This window comes from Larimichthys crocea, chromosome XXI, assembly GCF_000972845.2.
Source record: "Larimichthys crocea isolate SSNF chromosome XXI, L_crocea_2.0, whole genome shotgun sequence".
Taxonomy (NCBI): domain Eukaryota; kingdom Metazoa; phylum Chordata; class Actinopteri; family Sciaenidae; genus Larimichthys; species Larimichthys crocea.
Window position 1 is genome coordinate 8,332,235 of NC_040031.1, and position 16,225 is coordinate 8,348,459.

At 39.3% G+C, this 16,225-nt stretch overlaps 1 protein-coding gene across 1 annotated transcript in view; it reads left to right on the top strand.

The window, feature by feature from the left end:
- nfasca (neurofascin homolog (chicken) a) overlaps positions 1–16,225 on the top strand; it is a 76,906-nt gene that overhangs the window by 48,159 nt on the left and 12,522 nt on the right. The window contains exons 20-26 of the mRNA XM_027272978.1: positions 232–451; positions 713–828; positions 967–1,177; positions 1,669–1,791; positions 2,118–2,291; positions 13,038–13,166; positions 14,564–14,633. Of these exons, the coding sequence (XP_027128779.1) occupies positions 232–451; positions 713–828; positions 967–1,177; positions 1,669–1,791; positions 2,118–2,291; positions 13,038–13,166; positions 14,564–14,633 (1,043 nt within the window). The remainder of the gene's footprint in view (positions 1–231; positions 452–712; positions 829–966; positions 1,178–1,668; positions 1,792–2,117; positions 2,292–13,037; positions 13,167–14,563; positions 14,634–16,225) is intronic.

Here is a 16,225-nt window from a genome sequence, read left to right on the forward strand (position 1 = left end):
AATGTCCAAAAAACCCAAAAAATGTATTTATCTCCACTGATTGGAAGGGCCCAATACTTATTATTAGCATAAGTACATTCTACTAACTGCAATGTGAATTGCAAAAATGAATGATTCAATAGCAGTAACAGAAATTATACAGTTGGGTAAGAAAAAAAAAACCTTTAAAAAGATTTCTGACATGTAAGACATTCAAATGAATCGACCAAATGACGTGTGTCTCTTTTCCAGCCTCTGCTTGATCTGGAGAGAAATGGCCCAAACTTGCACTACAATGTGTCGTGGCGACGGAAGGATTTGGAGGAGTGGAATAATGTGACCATCGTGGGGTCCAAATATGTTGTCCACAACACAGAAACCTATGTGCCTTATGAGATCAAAATCCAGGCCTGGAATGAGTTTGGACCAGGACCTGAGTCCAATGTGGTCACTGGATACTCTGGAGAGGACAGTAAGTAGATACACAGGATATCGGTTTGTGAAAGCCAATACTTATATTAACTTTTGGACTATGGCTAAATATATATTCATCAAAATAGATGATACAGTATGTTTGATGCTTTTTGAAATGATGAAAACTCAGATCCTCACAGTGTTATTTCACTTTGTCCTACTTTAAGACATTGACTTTAAGATTTGTATTATTCCTGCACAAACAGAACAGGACCTTTCCAACTATTTACACATAATGTGTTCTTTTTCATGTGTTCAGAGCCCACGGATTCTCCCACTGACCTGCGAGTGTCAAAGGTTGACAGCACCAAGGCGAACATACACTGGAAACCTGTTGACCTGAACTCTGTCCATGGAGAGTTCAAGGAGTACAGAGTGAGTGGCTGTATTTTTGTTAAGAGAACCAACTGCAAAGTTAGTTTGAGGATAGTTTCCAACAATTTACTTTGTTTAATCTCCTCCATACCTTCCTCTACACATCTTACCCATTAACCTTTCCCTTCTATCTTCCAGCTGTACTACTGGCGTGAATCCAGTCTGGTTCCTGGTCTGGTGGTCAGTAAGGAAAAGAAGACTAAAGGTTTCTACAGCACTGTGGATGAGCCATCTGCCTTCCTCAGCGACCTGGTGCCCTACTCTAAATACAAGATATTCATGGTTGTGGCCAACAATCGTTTTGAGAGTCCACCCAGCAACACAGTGGAGTTCACCACAAAGGAGGGAGGTGAGGATACACCCCTACAACAACAACAGGAGAGGCCAACATCTCTTTTCAGTGTACTGAGCCAAATGTAGCATATGGGATTCTGACAAACACACTTTTTATAAAGACTGCAGTAAGTATCTATGACAGCACACGTAGATTTCTAAATGAATTTTTTGATTCCGATATTTGCCCATCTTTGTGGAGTGGAATGAGATAAATAACATAATATACATAATAGTAAAACAGGCTTAGGCCCTGTCATGCAAACATACATACATACATACACAGGCTGTGACTCTTGTAAGAAAAAACACTGACTGCATTTTCATACTTTACTTTGGCACTATTGGAATGGATGTTTATGGCACTAGTGATGTGTTTGAAGCTAACACATTATAATGCCCCAGCTTTCAGCCATGATGACAGCAAATTAAGCTACTTTTTTCCTCTGTTCTGGACCTCTTTCTTGTTTGTTCTGTCTACATACTTGTTGGTGTGTGTCTTTGTAGTGCCAGATGCTCCAAGGTTCTTCAGGATAAACCGTAGAAGTTTTGACACAATCTATCTGGAATGGGACAAACCTCTTGAGCCCAACGGTATTCTGATTGGATACCAGTTAAAGTACCAAATAGGTGAGCTGCTCTGATTTGCCAAAATTCACATATACACTTTATACAAGCTTTCAAACTTTCGGACAGAAAGCAATTTTTAGTTGGTGGTGATTTGCTAAACTACAAACCACTTTAACCCTGTTATCTCAACCACTTATTTGGAGGTGACAGTGAAGATAAATGTACTCAAATGCCCATGATAATAAGGTTTGTTGTAAATACTTTTCATATGTACACAACTCCAGCAAAAAGAAATAAATGAGGAATAAAAAGGAGACTCAGCTCAAGATGATTAGAGAATGTTTCTGTCCTTTATGTCATTCTTCTGTGAATGTGTGTGTCTGTAGTCAATGGATCCAGGATGGGTCGTCCCCAGTTGGAGACTTTACTTCCTAATGTGACAGAGTTCACCTTACGCCTGCCGGACAGATCTACCCGCTACAAGTTCTACTTGTCAGCACTCACCCAGGTGGGAGCAGGGGAGGTCTTTGCTGAGGAGTCTCCACACTTCGCCAATGAAGGTGAGCATTTCTACATTCAACCATTTTTTTTTGCCAAAAAAATCTCACATTCAGTGCTTCCATAAAAATGTGATTCTAGTTGAGAGTTAAGTTTATCTGAAATGCCAAAACAGGCCAATGCTAAAACCAAACAATGCAACCAGTTCACCAGAGTGATGTTTTGAGGCAATCAGGCAATTGATGCTATTAACAAGTAGTGAATGTATCCAAAGTGTGTATGCTGCCTTCCTCTTTGTCAAAGAGCTACATCAATATTTCTTGATGTTTTGTATAAATGGAACATATTTTTGAGCTGTTGTTAAAAGTTTACATCTTCAGTATAAAGAGGAAGGAAGCTGGAAAGTACAGAGAGACCATAGACCACAGTAAATACAGAATAAGACTGTCCACATTTTTCTAATCAACTTGCAGAGACTTTTCTAAAATAGAAAATACAAGAGTTACTGGAATGTTTCCATACACACACAGTGTGTCCATCATTCTGTTTCCCTATAGAGCACCCCATAAGACACTGAACCTTCACTCTGCTGCATTGTGTCTTTTACTGTGTAATTACACCATTTTAGCCTCTTTAGCTGCATGGGACCTAGGTTGGTTTGACTGCGAGAGTCTGGTTTTGTGAATCACTGGAACCTGTGTGAGTGAGAGACAGTGAAAAGAGAGACATAGAAATAGAAAGTTAGAGAGGTTGTGGCCCTTTAGCAAACACAGGCCTCTTTATCAGGGTATCAGAAATAACACGCATTTCACTGATGGATGACATTATCAGCACACCAACATCACAGAAGATCAGAAGATTGGAATCCACCAGTGACTTTCCAGGCACTCGTGATATTAATTTTGCATGAATACAAGGTGTAGCAGTGTGCTGATATTTTAATATTTATTTATTATCTAACTGTCTTGAATAAAAGTACACCCGACAGGTTGTTTAAGGGTTGGTTTACTCAGATTTAGAACAGCTCTGCTGGTCTCTTGCCATGCTGGACAGATTGCATGGTTAGACATCATAAGTGAAGAATATCTGTTGAACTGACCTTTCATCCGCTATCGTCGTTGTTGTCCCTCTGTGTTTATTACACCTCTCCTCTCTCTCCTGTCTCCCCTCCCTCTCTTTTTGTTGGCAGAGAACTTTACTGACGCTACAGGTCTAGGTAATGGGGAATGAGAAGCACAGTGTGCTTGCCTGTTGCCTGTTGCCTTTCCACACCCCTATCCTCCATTTCTGTCTCTTTATCTGTTCATCTTAACACTAAGCAGCATTGTATTGTCCACTGAAGTGCAGCTCTACCACCCCCTGCAGCTCATACTGGCAGAGAGCAGTATTAGTTTTAACCTCATTGGGTTCAGATATTACTTTGCACGGTAGACTGAGAGCTTCCAGCTTTTCCATTAAAGACAACAGGAGCTTGTTTCTCGTGGTTGACATAAAGTACGTTTACATTTACAAGACCTATGTGTACACAGCAGGAAGCTCTTCCATAACTGGATATTCAGCATGCTTAAGTAGGTGCTGCTTACTGAGTGGCAGATCTTTTCAAACAAAGCTTAATGCCACAGCAACCAAGACAAAACTATGAATAATTTCTAAAACTGTAAAAGCGATCCTAATTTAAGGTCCATGGCTAGCTTTATCTGGCACTTTCAACCAATCATATGACCTTTATTAGTTGCTATGGAGATCTGTTCACCTGCAAAGCTCAGTAGTTACAGAGCAGACAGACTCCCTCTTTTTCAGTCTATTTACCAAACTATGTCCATGTCAAGAATGAACTTCTGCTTAAATGATTTATTTACATCAGTAATGTTGCAAACAGAGGATCAATCACGTAAGACTGATTTTTGTGATTGATTAATGGATTTTCTCCAATTTAGAAGTGTATTTACTCTGTCTGTCATTACATTTAGAATGATGTAAAAGAGAAAAAACAGACAATCCTGTTTTTCTCAGTGGACTGAACTGCTGTATACACTGTTTTTTAAATTCTTTTCTCATCCTGTCCATCTGCCGTCTGCCTCTCCTTGTTCCTCCATCTCTCCTCTGTGTGTGAAGCTGATGCTTGTTGTCTGCTGCTATGTGCTGTCTGGGATTGAAGAAGCCCACTCAACATGCTCAGGTCATCATTGCCTTTGAATACAGAAGTTGCATCTATAATTCACACACTTCAATGGAATAATCAGCCCAGTTATATGAAAATGTAACTTCACATCACATATTTGACACATGCTAAATCTTTAGTGTCATATTATACTAGATAGACTTCATGATCAGCACTCACACCCTGATAGCTGCTGTACAATCCTCCTCTAAGCTGTTTGTATTCAAGTAGATCTTGAATGACCTCAAGATTTCTGAACCAATCCTTGATGGTGCTCCAGTATGATGCAATCACTGACAACCACAAGAGACAAGTTAGCCTTGTGTTGCAACTTATGTGTTTCTAAAGTTTTGTCACTGAATACAATGTCATGATGACGCTGCTTTACTGGGAGTGTGTGTGTGTGTGTGTGTATGTGTGTGTGTGTGTGTGTGATGGGAGAAGATGCACACCTTGCATCTGAATGTCAAAACAGAAAAAACATTTTGATGAATGATGTGACTTGATGAGTGTGCTGCTGATGACAGATCAGCAGTTGGCTTGCACTCTTGCTCACCGGCTTGATCGTCTTGCTTCTAAGCTTTTTCAAAAGTCATGCCACTCTGCCATCTTTATACATTGCATCTGTTCACCTGGTCAGTTGTACATACAGTGCTGGGGATTACAGGTAAGCTGGCTTGTAGCTTTGGGCTAAACTGGCTTACCACCACTGGGCTGTGATGGCTCCTGAACATGCTGTTGTTTCCATTATCTCGTCCCACTTTCTTTTTCCCTCGCACAGTGGTTTCAGGGCGATACAAGCATGCTGGCTGGGGTTTGGGGTTGATGGAAATGTGGGGTGGGGGTATCAGTAGTGCGACCCTTTACTGGCTGGAGATGACCTCAGCTTCAAGGTACAGTAAGCGTGAACAACATTTCAAGTGGAAATCAGAGGGAAAGGATGTGCTTGTTCCCAACCTGATCCCCACAAGGGGGCAACACAGTGTGAGAAAAATATACTGTATATAAGACGGGGACAAAAAAAAGCAAAGTTTAGTGTTTGCTTTCATTCATTTTATAATTTAAATGACTTGAGATTTCTTGTCTAAAACTCTCTAAAATTTTAAAAAGTTAAATCAGGTACTATCTAATCTAACAATAATTTAAAAAGAAAAGTGCTGACTAAGGATCAGAAGAAGAGAAAACTGTATTTATTAAAAAGAAAATGATAAAAGTCTGTCCGTCCTGGGAGAGGGATCCCTCCTCTGTGGCTCTTCCTGAGGTTTCTTCCACATTTTTTCCCTGTTAAAGGTTTTTGTGGGCAAGTTTTTCCTCACTCGAACCGAGGGTCTAAGGACAGAGGGTGTCACTCCCTGTACAGATTGTAAAGCCCTCTGAGGCAAATGTACTTTGTGACTTTGGGCTATACAAATAAAATTGATTTGATTTGATTTGATTTAAACAGAAAATTACAAGGGCCGCAGTTGCAGTGTCTACTGTAGTGACAGCCTCTGAAAGAAATGTGATGTTACGTGTATTGCATGAGGCACTTACTGCACTTCCATAGAGTTGGGGGACTCGTGATAGACAGTTCCATCATGAGAAGAATGCTGGATCCTCCATTTCCCATAATGAAACTTACAGTGTCTTTGACCCATGTGTCTAAAACCTGATGGCCCTAGTTTGTAACACAGGCTGACATCATCATCATCAGAGGTTATTATCTCAAAAGTTATTCAATTTGATGCAGCTCTGTCCAGACATTATTTATATTCTAACTATTTTCACAGGCTAGTGAAAAAAGTAGTACAACCCAGATCCAAAAAAGTTAAATGTAAAATGTAAATAGAAACAAAATGTGCTGATGTTATGTAATTGTTTTTGGAAAATGATATCAACATTTGAATTCGATAGCAGCAACACATTAAAAAAACATTCGACAGTGGAAAATGCTACAAGAAAACAGCTGGTGGAAAATCTCACAATGAATGAGGCAACAGGTTAGTAACATGATTGGGTATAAAGAGAGCATCCACAGAGGCTGAGTCTTTCTGAAAGAAAGATGGGGGAAAAGAAATGGGAAACTTTTTTTGTAAAAACAATTGCGTGCCACTATGAATGCAACATAAGGTTACTAGTTTACAGACCTAGCTCTTAGGAAATACAGTATCCACTTATTTGCATCTTCTTCAGTCTTGTGTGACAGTCATGCTGCAATATCCAGATTTGTCCTCTTGGTGGCAGTGGCATCTAAGTCTCTGCAGGACGATGATGAAGCATGTGTGGAACTCAACAGAGATGATGTAGGAAACACGCCATTGAACAGTATGATAATTTCTTGACTGGTGCTGACTTAGTGAGGCGAGGGATGTGCACGGTGAAGAGTGCTGCCTGTGGTTGAATTCATTGTATTTCAGCTCAGAGCTTCATTGACTTTCTGCTGTGTGTGTCAGAGTCTACCTGTTTGATGTTCCTGCTGCCTTGTCGTTAACTCTTTGCTCTCTCCCACCTCCTCCCTTGTAGTTGAGCTTACCAACGCCTCCCTGGCTTCAGCTTTCAGTCCTACTCCTCCTCCCCTCGCTCCTCTTCCTCCTACCACCATCGCTCCTACAACCATTAGTACAACTTCTACCACTCCAACAACTACGACTTCTACTACTACCACTACTACTACTACTACCACCACAACTACAACTGAGGCGACTACTACCACCACACCTCCAGTGCTCGTCACCACCAAACGTATTGATAAGAACGTGTTGGGTACATGCCATTGTCCCATTGTGGTTTTAACTATCTTTGTAGTGTTTAAGTTGACCATGAATGGCACTTCATGGATATCAAAAGACAATTGCCTTCTCCCACCTGACAAAACGGGAAACAACATCAAGGCTGCATTCCGATAAGCTGTGCTGTACCTGCTGTACAAAAAGTGGGGAATTACTTCAGAATATTGGGATGTAGCCAGCAACTATCCTCCTGGTCAGGAAGTGAGAATCCAAAGTTTTCTTTTTATTCAATGGTTTTTATGTAAAAACTGTAAAATTCTGAGTACCCTTCAACACTTTAGAGTGATGAGGGTCACCTTTGTCAAGTGATAAGGATTGTAATATTGGCAGAGTTCATCGTTTTCTTAATTTTTTTTAGGTCCAATTAGCATTGGAGTCCACTCTGAACCTGAAGTAAGAATTGCTACTAAGTGTTCCATGAACTGAAAAATCCTCTGAATATTTTTTTGTGGGTGAATTTTCTGTCCATGAACATATTAAATTTACTTATGGTTTTGAGCGGACCCTGATCATTTTTGTAGGACATCTCCTTTAGTGCTAGCACCATGCATAGGTCTAATTTAAGCCCTGTGTGTGGTTGTTGTAACTGTGCCCTCTCTGCCCCTTGACCCTGACCTTTAACCCTTTACCCCCTGACCCCCCCTTGTGTAGTGGCCCCTGGGCGGGAGATCTGGAATCTGACGGTGGAGCCTAACAGTAACTACGCTAACGTCAGCTGGAGACACAACTTCCCGGCCGGCAGCAGCGAGTTTGTGCTAGAGTTCACACTGGACAGTAAGAGACCAGACCAAGCCCAGCTTGAGCTATAGCAAGATCTGAACTTAATTAAAGTGGTGATGTATTAATTACAATGATGATACTAAGTACAAAGAATAGGATCAGACAGAGAGCGGGCAAAACAGATGCCTCAAAATACTGAGATTATATCAGAATCCAATTGACTCCAATTTTGGCTTGACCTCTAAAGTTTAGGACTTGACAAGCTCTCATTTTAAAGCTACACTATCAGTATTTTTATATGAACAATGACTGGAATGACAATGGATAATGTAGCTTTTTAGTTGTAGCCATGAACCCACAGAGTTCCCATCATCCATGGAGCCCTTTAGCATCTTTAACTCACTCACTCTTTTGACATTCAGGCCCTCATATTAACTGTGTGCTATGTTTAGTGTAAATAGGCAATTATTTACTACATGTTAGTCATCAACTTTATGAGGCCATAATTTGCCAAATATTATGTCAAAAAATGTCTGATTAATGTAAAATCATACATTTAGCTAGTTTTTAAAAAAATGAGAAAGACACAAAAACTTAGCATGCTGGCTATTAGAGAAAGAACTTAATGTAAGACACCTTGATCTGTAACAGCACTCTATATTTAAAATGTTATGTGAGTGCTGTTAATTTTCTTTAAACAGAAACCTATCTAATCAATCTTTTGTTTTCCTGCATCTCTGAATGAAGTTCAGTCCTGTTAGCAGCTGAATTTTAATTACAATTACAGCTCCTTCCTGATAATGGAAATACTAATAGTTAGAAAAAGTCAGTGGCCTTCTCATTAAATAATTAATGTTTTATTTCTTCATACAGACTTCAATTACACTTCAATGGCAGGTTTTTGTTCCCCAAAATTCCTTGCTTAAGGGTTTTGCTGAAATGTGTCCTTGTTTTTTCAACCCATTTGCTGACAAGACAAGCAAGTAATGAAAAAAAGAATGTTTGAAAAAAAGTGAGACCACGGTATGAAAGGGAAACGACATGAAGGAAGGGAAAGGAAACACAAGGACACGAGTAAAGAAAAAAAAGAAAAAGATCTTTTTAAATAAAACATAAAAATATATCTCAGCAACTTCAACTGCAGCAGCAGCTTTTCCTTTTCTTTTTTAAGAATGTGATATTTGGACCTAACAGCTGACATCTTAATTTGAACTTTGTTAAAAAAGCAGAAAATGCAACATACTACAGTCTGTCTGTCTGTCTGTCTGTCTGTCTGTCTGTCTGTCTGTCTCTTGCACTCTTCTGTCTCTCTTTATATGTTGGAAAATGTTGATCATCATCATGTCACTAACTTCCTGTGCAGTGCACAATCACGATGGTTTCTTTTCAACATGCTGCCTGGCTTTGAATGGCTCTTGGTGAACCAGCACTGTTAAACGGCCGTTTGGCTTGCTCTCTTTGCATTGCTGTTTGAATGTCACTTTTTTGGCCATCCATGCTTCCATAATCATTTGCTTTTGCTTTTGACTGGTCGTTTAGCACTCTTGAAGCCTGCTTTTTATAAAACACATCATCCCTCCTTTTCTGGAGTCCAGTGCTGGTTGAGATTGGCTAGTCTGGTGCTTATAAGCAATCTCTTACTGCTTTCTACCAACTCAACAGTGTGTGATCTTTGGCCAAGGATGGAAAGAAGGGAGGATGTATTTTTCATGTACTTGGGCAGTGGCTTTAATTCTTAATGATGCCTGAATGTGAATAGAAAGAGAAGAAGGGAGGGGCGGGGGATAATGAGACTGATCTAATGGTCTCTACCCCTCCCAACACAGTCCCTGTTCTCCAAGGTCAAATCTGAAAGCTTTGACTCAAAGGAAGAGTGGCAGGGAGCCCCAGACACTCCCCCATCTCCCATAATCGCCCCTTCATCCTCCCCCTGTCTTCTTGTCTGTGACATTGAAAAGTAAATGGGAAACCTTGCAAAAGCACAAGTGCTATAATGTTTAGAGTATATGTAAAAGCTGCTACATATCTATATTCCAACTTCCACTTATCACACAATTCTTATGTAATGAGTTCATGTCATCAGATAACATGCTTTATGCAGTAAAAGTTAGAGGACGAGGTGCCAAGTGTAACCAAAGTTGTACCATTAGTCTTCTCACATGAGGAATGCATAAGAACACTATGTAGTGCTGTCATATTCATCCATTAATAATCAAACATAACCTTCATATATTTGTGCTCACAATGCATGATTTGCATCGTGCTGTTATTTGAAACAGAATTTCGCAGACAGGCGTTCATTTCTAATTATTTTAGAAATAATTAACAGTCAATCAAAATAGTAGAGGTGAGTGGACTTAATTAATGAATGAAAACAGTATTTGTGCTTTAACAGAGAAACTGAGAGCAGCAGAGTGATGAGTATATGATTATTCTGGACATATACTGATGGTAATGTACATTATGCTAAATTTATCTGGTGACTGTTAGAGTACAGGTAATTCCACCCCTTCTCAGTGTTTTTACGTGGCCTTGTCTCCTTGTTCACACAGTGAGGTAATGTTTCTTGAAACATGAAGTAGTGAAGTGGACTCGAGGTGGACTGTCAAATTAATTATTTAATTAAAAAAGGTTATATCAAAATTTGTATCTAAATGTTTTTCTTCAGTTGAACTATCAAACCACAGAGGAACCAGATTATTTTACAAATTATTAACTGTTGAGATAAAATTTAAAATTTGATCCACATGCAGAAGAATGAAACCATGCCAATTTCATTTCTGCTCACACAATGTTGTGAAAATGGTCACTGCAAAGACAAGTGACAAGACAAGGAGGTCAGTGAGGTATTTAAAAGATATTGAATCTTTTATTTATTTACATTAACCTGAAAACATAAAGATCACCATAGTTGTAACACTAAACATTGACCGTGGCCTCTATCAAAGTACTTTGATTACTTTGTTTGGCATGTCTTCTCTTGTGTGTGCAGTAGATGTTTTGTTTGTCCTGTTTAAGGACTGGTATTAATACCATGGCTTTGGAATGAGTTCTGTTGGATGACATCAACCTTGTGTAATGGTTGATAGCATGGTGCATGATGTCACCAAGTTGTGCTGCCCTTTCCATTCATGCTCATAGGTCGGCTGCGTCATGACCGACACGTCTTTCCACCAGAAAGATGCAGGCTGTTGTCGCTGTCTTTTTGTTTTGACCTCATGGAGATAAATGTGGGCCTGTAAATAATTGAGACAAACAATGCTTTGCTACCTTAGACCCTGATGTAACCCAAAAACAAAGGCAGCTCTGTAGTGGTCTAATTCTATCTGATTGAAACATTTTGCAAAAGTGCAACCAGTTCATGGATCACTTTAGTTGGGTGAGACTTTGATGTCCACGGTCGTTTTGCCTGAGGGAACTCCTTGTGCCCCTCTACTCCTTCATTCTCTATTCATAGTTCAGTTGTCTTTGGACAATTATGCCTTTGAGACAAAATGTGGTGTCCAAGCCATAAAAGAGAAAATGAGCAAGAATGTGTCAGCTGAAGTGAGTTGCATCTCGTACGATAGATATAATGTGTAGTATAAGTTTTAAACTACACCATGTGCCTGCTTCTATAATGTAAATAGGTGAATTAATCTTTATGATGGCGGTGGGCACTGCATTGTTATCAGTCTCAATTCACTTCAGTGACCCTGCTCTCACTCAGAGAAAGCAGTCTATCTGTAAATCATTGTGATGCCCTTTGCTAGTAAGCACAGCCGTTATACTGTGGAATAAAGGCCACACCCCCTGGAGTGTGATTGGCCCCTTTCTTGTGTCTCCAAGGCGACAAGACGGTGAAAGTTGTACCAGTGAAACAACAGCCCCCCATTACAGTGGCCGATCTGATCGCAGGCGCCAAGTACCATCTGAGGGTTTACTCCCATGAGCTCAACAGCGTCAGCAGCAAATCTGTCACCTTTAAGACCAAAGCAGGTGAGACCCCACCTGGCCAGGTAGAACTGGGGTTCCAGCCAGGTGGGATACTCCGGGTGCAAGTCTGTCAGTAGTAGTATCTACAGTAACTCAGTCAAGGCTGGGTGAGTTATGATGGTTTGTCTATATTCAGTTGATATCACATTTGGTTGTCTTTATGACTCTTCAGACTGCGACTCTACACAACTCACATGTTCTCTTCACACGATCTGTCAAGCAAATTCTCATGACAAGACAATGTACATCTAGGTACTTCTTTGCACAAACACAAGTATAACTGTAAGTATGTTATATATAAGTTATAAATACTGTAGTTCCACTTAAGTTCTTTATGACCTTGAGACATATAATCTGGTGATTATGGTGGACAATCAATTCATTTCACTTTTATTCATTTAGAACCAAATTCTAACAGAAGTTATCTAACGACAGAGCAGGTATAGACTGCACTCTTTATAATACTGTTTACAGACACCCAACAATTCCCACCATGGGCAAGCGCTTGGCCACAGTGGCAAGGAAAAACTTCCAGAATAACTTCTTCTCATTCTGCAGGGTCTTGTACAAGATGTACCTGAAAGAGTTAAGAGAAGAGAAAACACGGAAGTATAAAGCTAACTTAACCTGCTGAACTCAATTTTACAGAAGCTGTCACATTAGACCAAAGCAAAGTTTACAGTACTCAGTGAACTTTTACGTTTTTACAAGGGAGGTTTACTATCTATTTCTATCATACAGTAACATCACTTTTCTGCCTCATATCTTATAATGGCCCCTTTAGTTTTGATTAGCATCTCAATATTCACATTCACATTTCAGAGTTGGAATGCCTTGCATCTTTCAAAGAACTTGCATTCTTTCACGGTGTACTGAAACCATGCCCAGGTGTGACTTTTCACACCACAAACCTTCGTCTCACACACTTTCACTTTCAAACTCACACCCTGTGTAATGGAAAAGAAGACAAGACACCTTATTGTAATGGATGAGAACTTTTGTACAACATCATCCTGGATATGAACTTGTGGCAAAATAATGAGATGTTGGTTCTGAGTTGTTGACTTTTGCTCAGCGTTCTGAGATGACAACAGATAGCTGCGACTCACCGCGGTTCATAAATACACTCACTCTTCTCTCATTTTTCCTGTCCCACCCTGTGTGTGTGTGTTCTGTGTCTGCAGCCTACATAGACGAGGTAGACATAGCCACTCAAGGCTGGTTCATTGGCCTGATGTGTGCCATCGCCCTCATCATACTGATCCTCCTCATCGTCTGCTTCATCAAGAGGAGTCGCGGGGGCAAATACCCAGGTAAGGTCTAAGGCTTTGACACCCACTAGAGGAGCAGTTCTAGCATAGTCACACGTTCACTGAAGTGACAAAAACATGCACAATCCCAAAGTTAACACGGCAACATAATTTTGCAGAAGAAGTTTTCTGATTGTATGTTTCTTACCAAACTCAATAGTTTCTTCTGTTTGTACTAAGTTGAGATCCAGATGTTCAGATGTTGTTCATGGTAAATATGACCTGTTATATTTGCTTTGATATCTAGGTTTTAGTTATTTATTGTGATATAAATATATTTCAATATGTAAGCTGTGCTAAAAAGCTGTTCTGTTGTGGGTTACTGACAGCAGCTGTTAAAATGTTTATGTGCATCATGTGTATAATGTGCATCTCTATTTAAATGTCAGTACATGTTTTTTTTAAACTGTGGAAGTGCAGAAACCTGCATGGCTGCTCAGAAGGAAAACCAATATTAAAAATGTCAGTGTCTGTTTCAGCTGAAAACAAGCAAAATAAAAACTACAGGTCATCACAGCACTGAAGAAAAACAGTAACTGGCTGCTGGTTACTATTCCAGAGTATGATTTGTGGATTTTATTTAATATTTGATCTAATAGCACAAGAGAATACAAGAGTCTATTTATTTCTCTTAAACAATCAGTATAAAAAACAAACGAAAAATAGTACTGACAGCTTCAAAATGTTTTGAGTTGTATTTTTCTTGTTCTGACAAAAATGAAAACAGTCTTCGTGTAACAGTGAAGCTTCAGTATGAGATCATTTAATACTGTAGTTTGAAACTGAGTGGTGTTAATGTTTTGCAGTTTCTATAATGTCTAGGTGGTGGTTGCGTGACTGGTTTCACAAAATATCTAGGTGGGTGCCCAAGTGTGAAGCTGTGAAATTTAAGAACTAACAGCGGCTGATGAACTAAGTCAAAGAAGGCTTAATGAGAAGAGTTCACTGACACATCTTACAAACCCAACCCAGTGTTATACAACTGCTACTAAAACAGTTTGTCTTAAAAAGGGCATTGTGTTCCAAATGCATACAGTACGTACTACAGTATACATGGATGAATACATATATTAAATGAATAGAAACACATTTAGAAAGTTTTCCCATTCTTCAATCATCTTGCAGAATGGGAATATATAAATATCTATTAGATATATATAGATATATATATATATATATAGAGAAATATAGGGGTTAGTAGATAAGTATGGAATTGGGACACAGTGTAAGTTAAAAGTTTAATAAGTGATAAAAGTAAAGTATGTATGTATATGTTTTTTATGTGAAAACTAACTCCAGGAATCCCTCACCATGTGGATGGTTTTGTGTATCAGGTCTGTCTATAACATAGAGCTCTCAGCAAAATTCTGAAATATAATTATGTTCTATTGTCTCCTCAGTCCGTGACAAAAAAGATCTTCCCTTGGACCCAGTAGATCAGAAAGACCAGGACGGATCCTTTGATTACCAGTAAGTATATATAACAGACCTGCGTTAGAGTGGACATGTCTGATTTAGTATGAGGACTTAAGTTTTGGGTACTATAGTACAGGACATATTAAGCAGGTGAAAGGTTTTGCCAGATTTAGTCAGTTCACACGATTTGAGTGTATGGGGTTTAATATATTCAAGCAGACATAGGTGGCTTATCTTTAACATTCAAGCAAAGATTGACTGATACTGAACACAAAAAACTTTAAGACATCATATTCAACAACAACCTACTATTTCTGTTACACTATAGGAAAGATCAGATCATTTCCAGCTCCCTCTAGATGTTGTAATACCTTTTGAACTGTAGCAGTGTCATTGTGCACAGACTTGTCTCTTTAGGAAACCTCTGTTATTGGTGCCAGATGTAGCATTGTCACCAGCAAGTCATGCGAGGGCTGAGGAACGTTTTCATCCTTGAAATTCAGATCAGATGAGACAATGCTTCAATTATGCAGGAGATTTAGTTGCAGAGGTGCCAGCCTTGATCGATTTGCCCTACAGGTGTGCTTACAATTGGTAATGAGTCATGGTGGTAACACAGTTTCATCTGGAAACACATCTGTTTCTCTCCAAGCTTCTGTTGTCTACCCCAGACGAAGCTTTTTTAAAAGACTCAACCAACCAAATAGCCCATCATTCAGTTAATGCTCAGTAATGAATAAATATAAAGGTCTTGATGTGGCTGCCCAGGAATTTATGTTCAGTCTCTTGGCGTGTTCTCACAGAAAGCAAAGCCAATTTTCACCCCGCATTACTCACTCGAGTTTAGTAGTGAGATCATTTGTATTTGAACTAATATTGGCCCTTAATCTGTCTTACTCCAGTGTTATCAGCCCAGAACAAGCACATTTTTCTGTGATTTGACCAAAAGATCAAATGTATGATCAAAAGAATGCTCAAATAATTACATCATAATACTGATTTGTAAAAAGTCTGAATTCATGCTGTTTGAAATATTTGTAAAATATTGCTTTTCTGAATGGAGTTTGAATCGTTTAGGGCTAGATGCTAACTTGGTTCATCAAGACAAATATTTTCAGCACTTATCAGGGAACCAAACAGTCCCTCACTTATTTTTCTTTAGCAGTCTCCTTTTTTGTCCGGCTCTGGGCACCTACAGACAGTGCATATGGCTTACTGCTGCAGACAGCCTGAGAAGCAAGAGTGAGGTTAAATCCACTTTTTAAAAGTTAATAAAAAATAAATTGAGGCAGTCTCCTGCCTGTAATCAGCTGTGGATCAGTGTAGAGTCTCTGGCGTCCTACAGAAGCTCCCCGTCACTCTGTCTGTCAGCGAGCAGCAGCCTTGTCGATTCTTCCCAGTCCTCTCCGCAAAACACAAGGCCTCATGATACATGCAAATTCTTCACTCAAAGTCTAATACACGCAACAAAAGTATTGTCTGGTAGACATGAACAACAAAAATTGATATGTCTATTTGACTTTTTGACTATTTGATCGACTTTTTATGTAATCTCATTGTGCAATTTTTTTTTGCTTTCTGTGTGGACATTTAACAAAGAGTCAATGATAGTCAAAATAGTCAAGTGAACCTTATGCAACATCTGA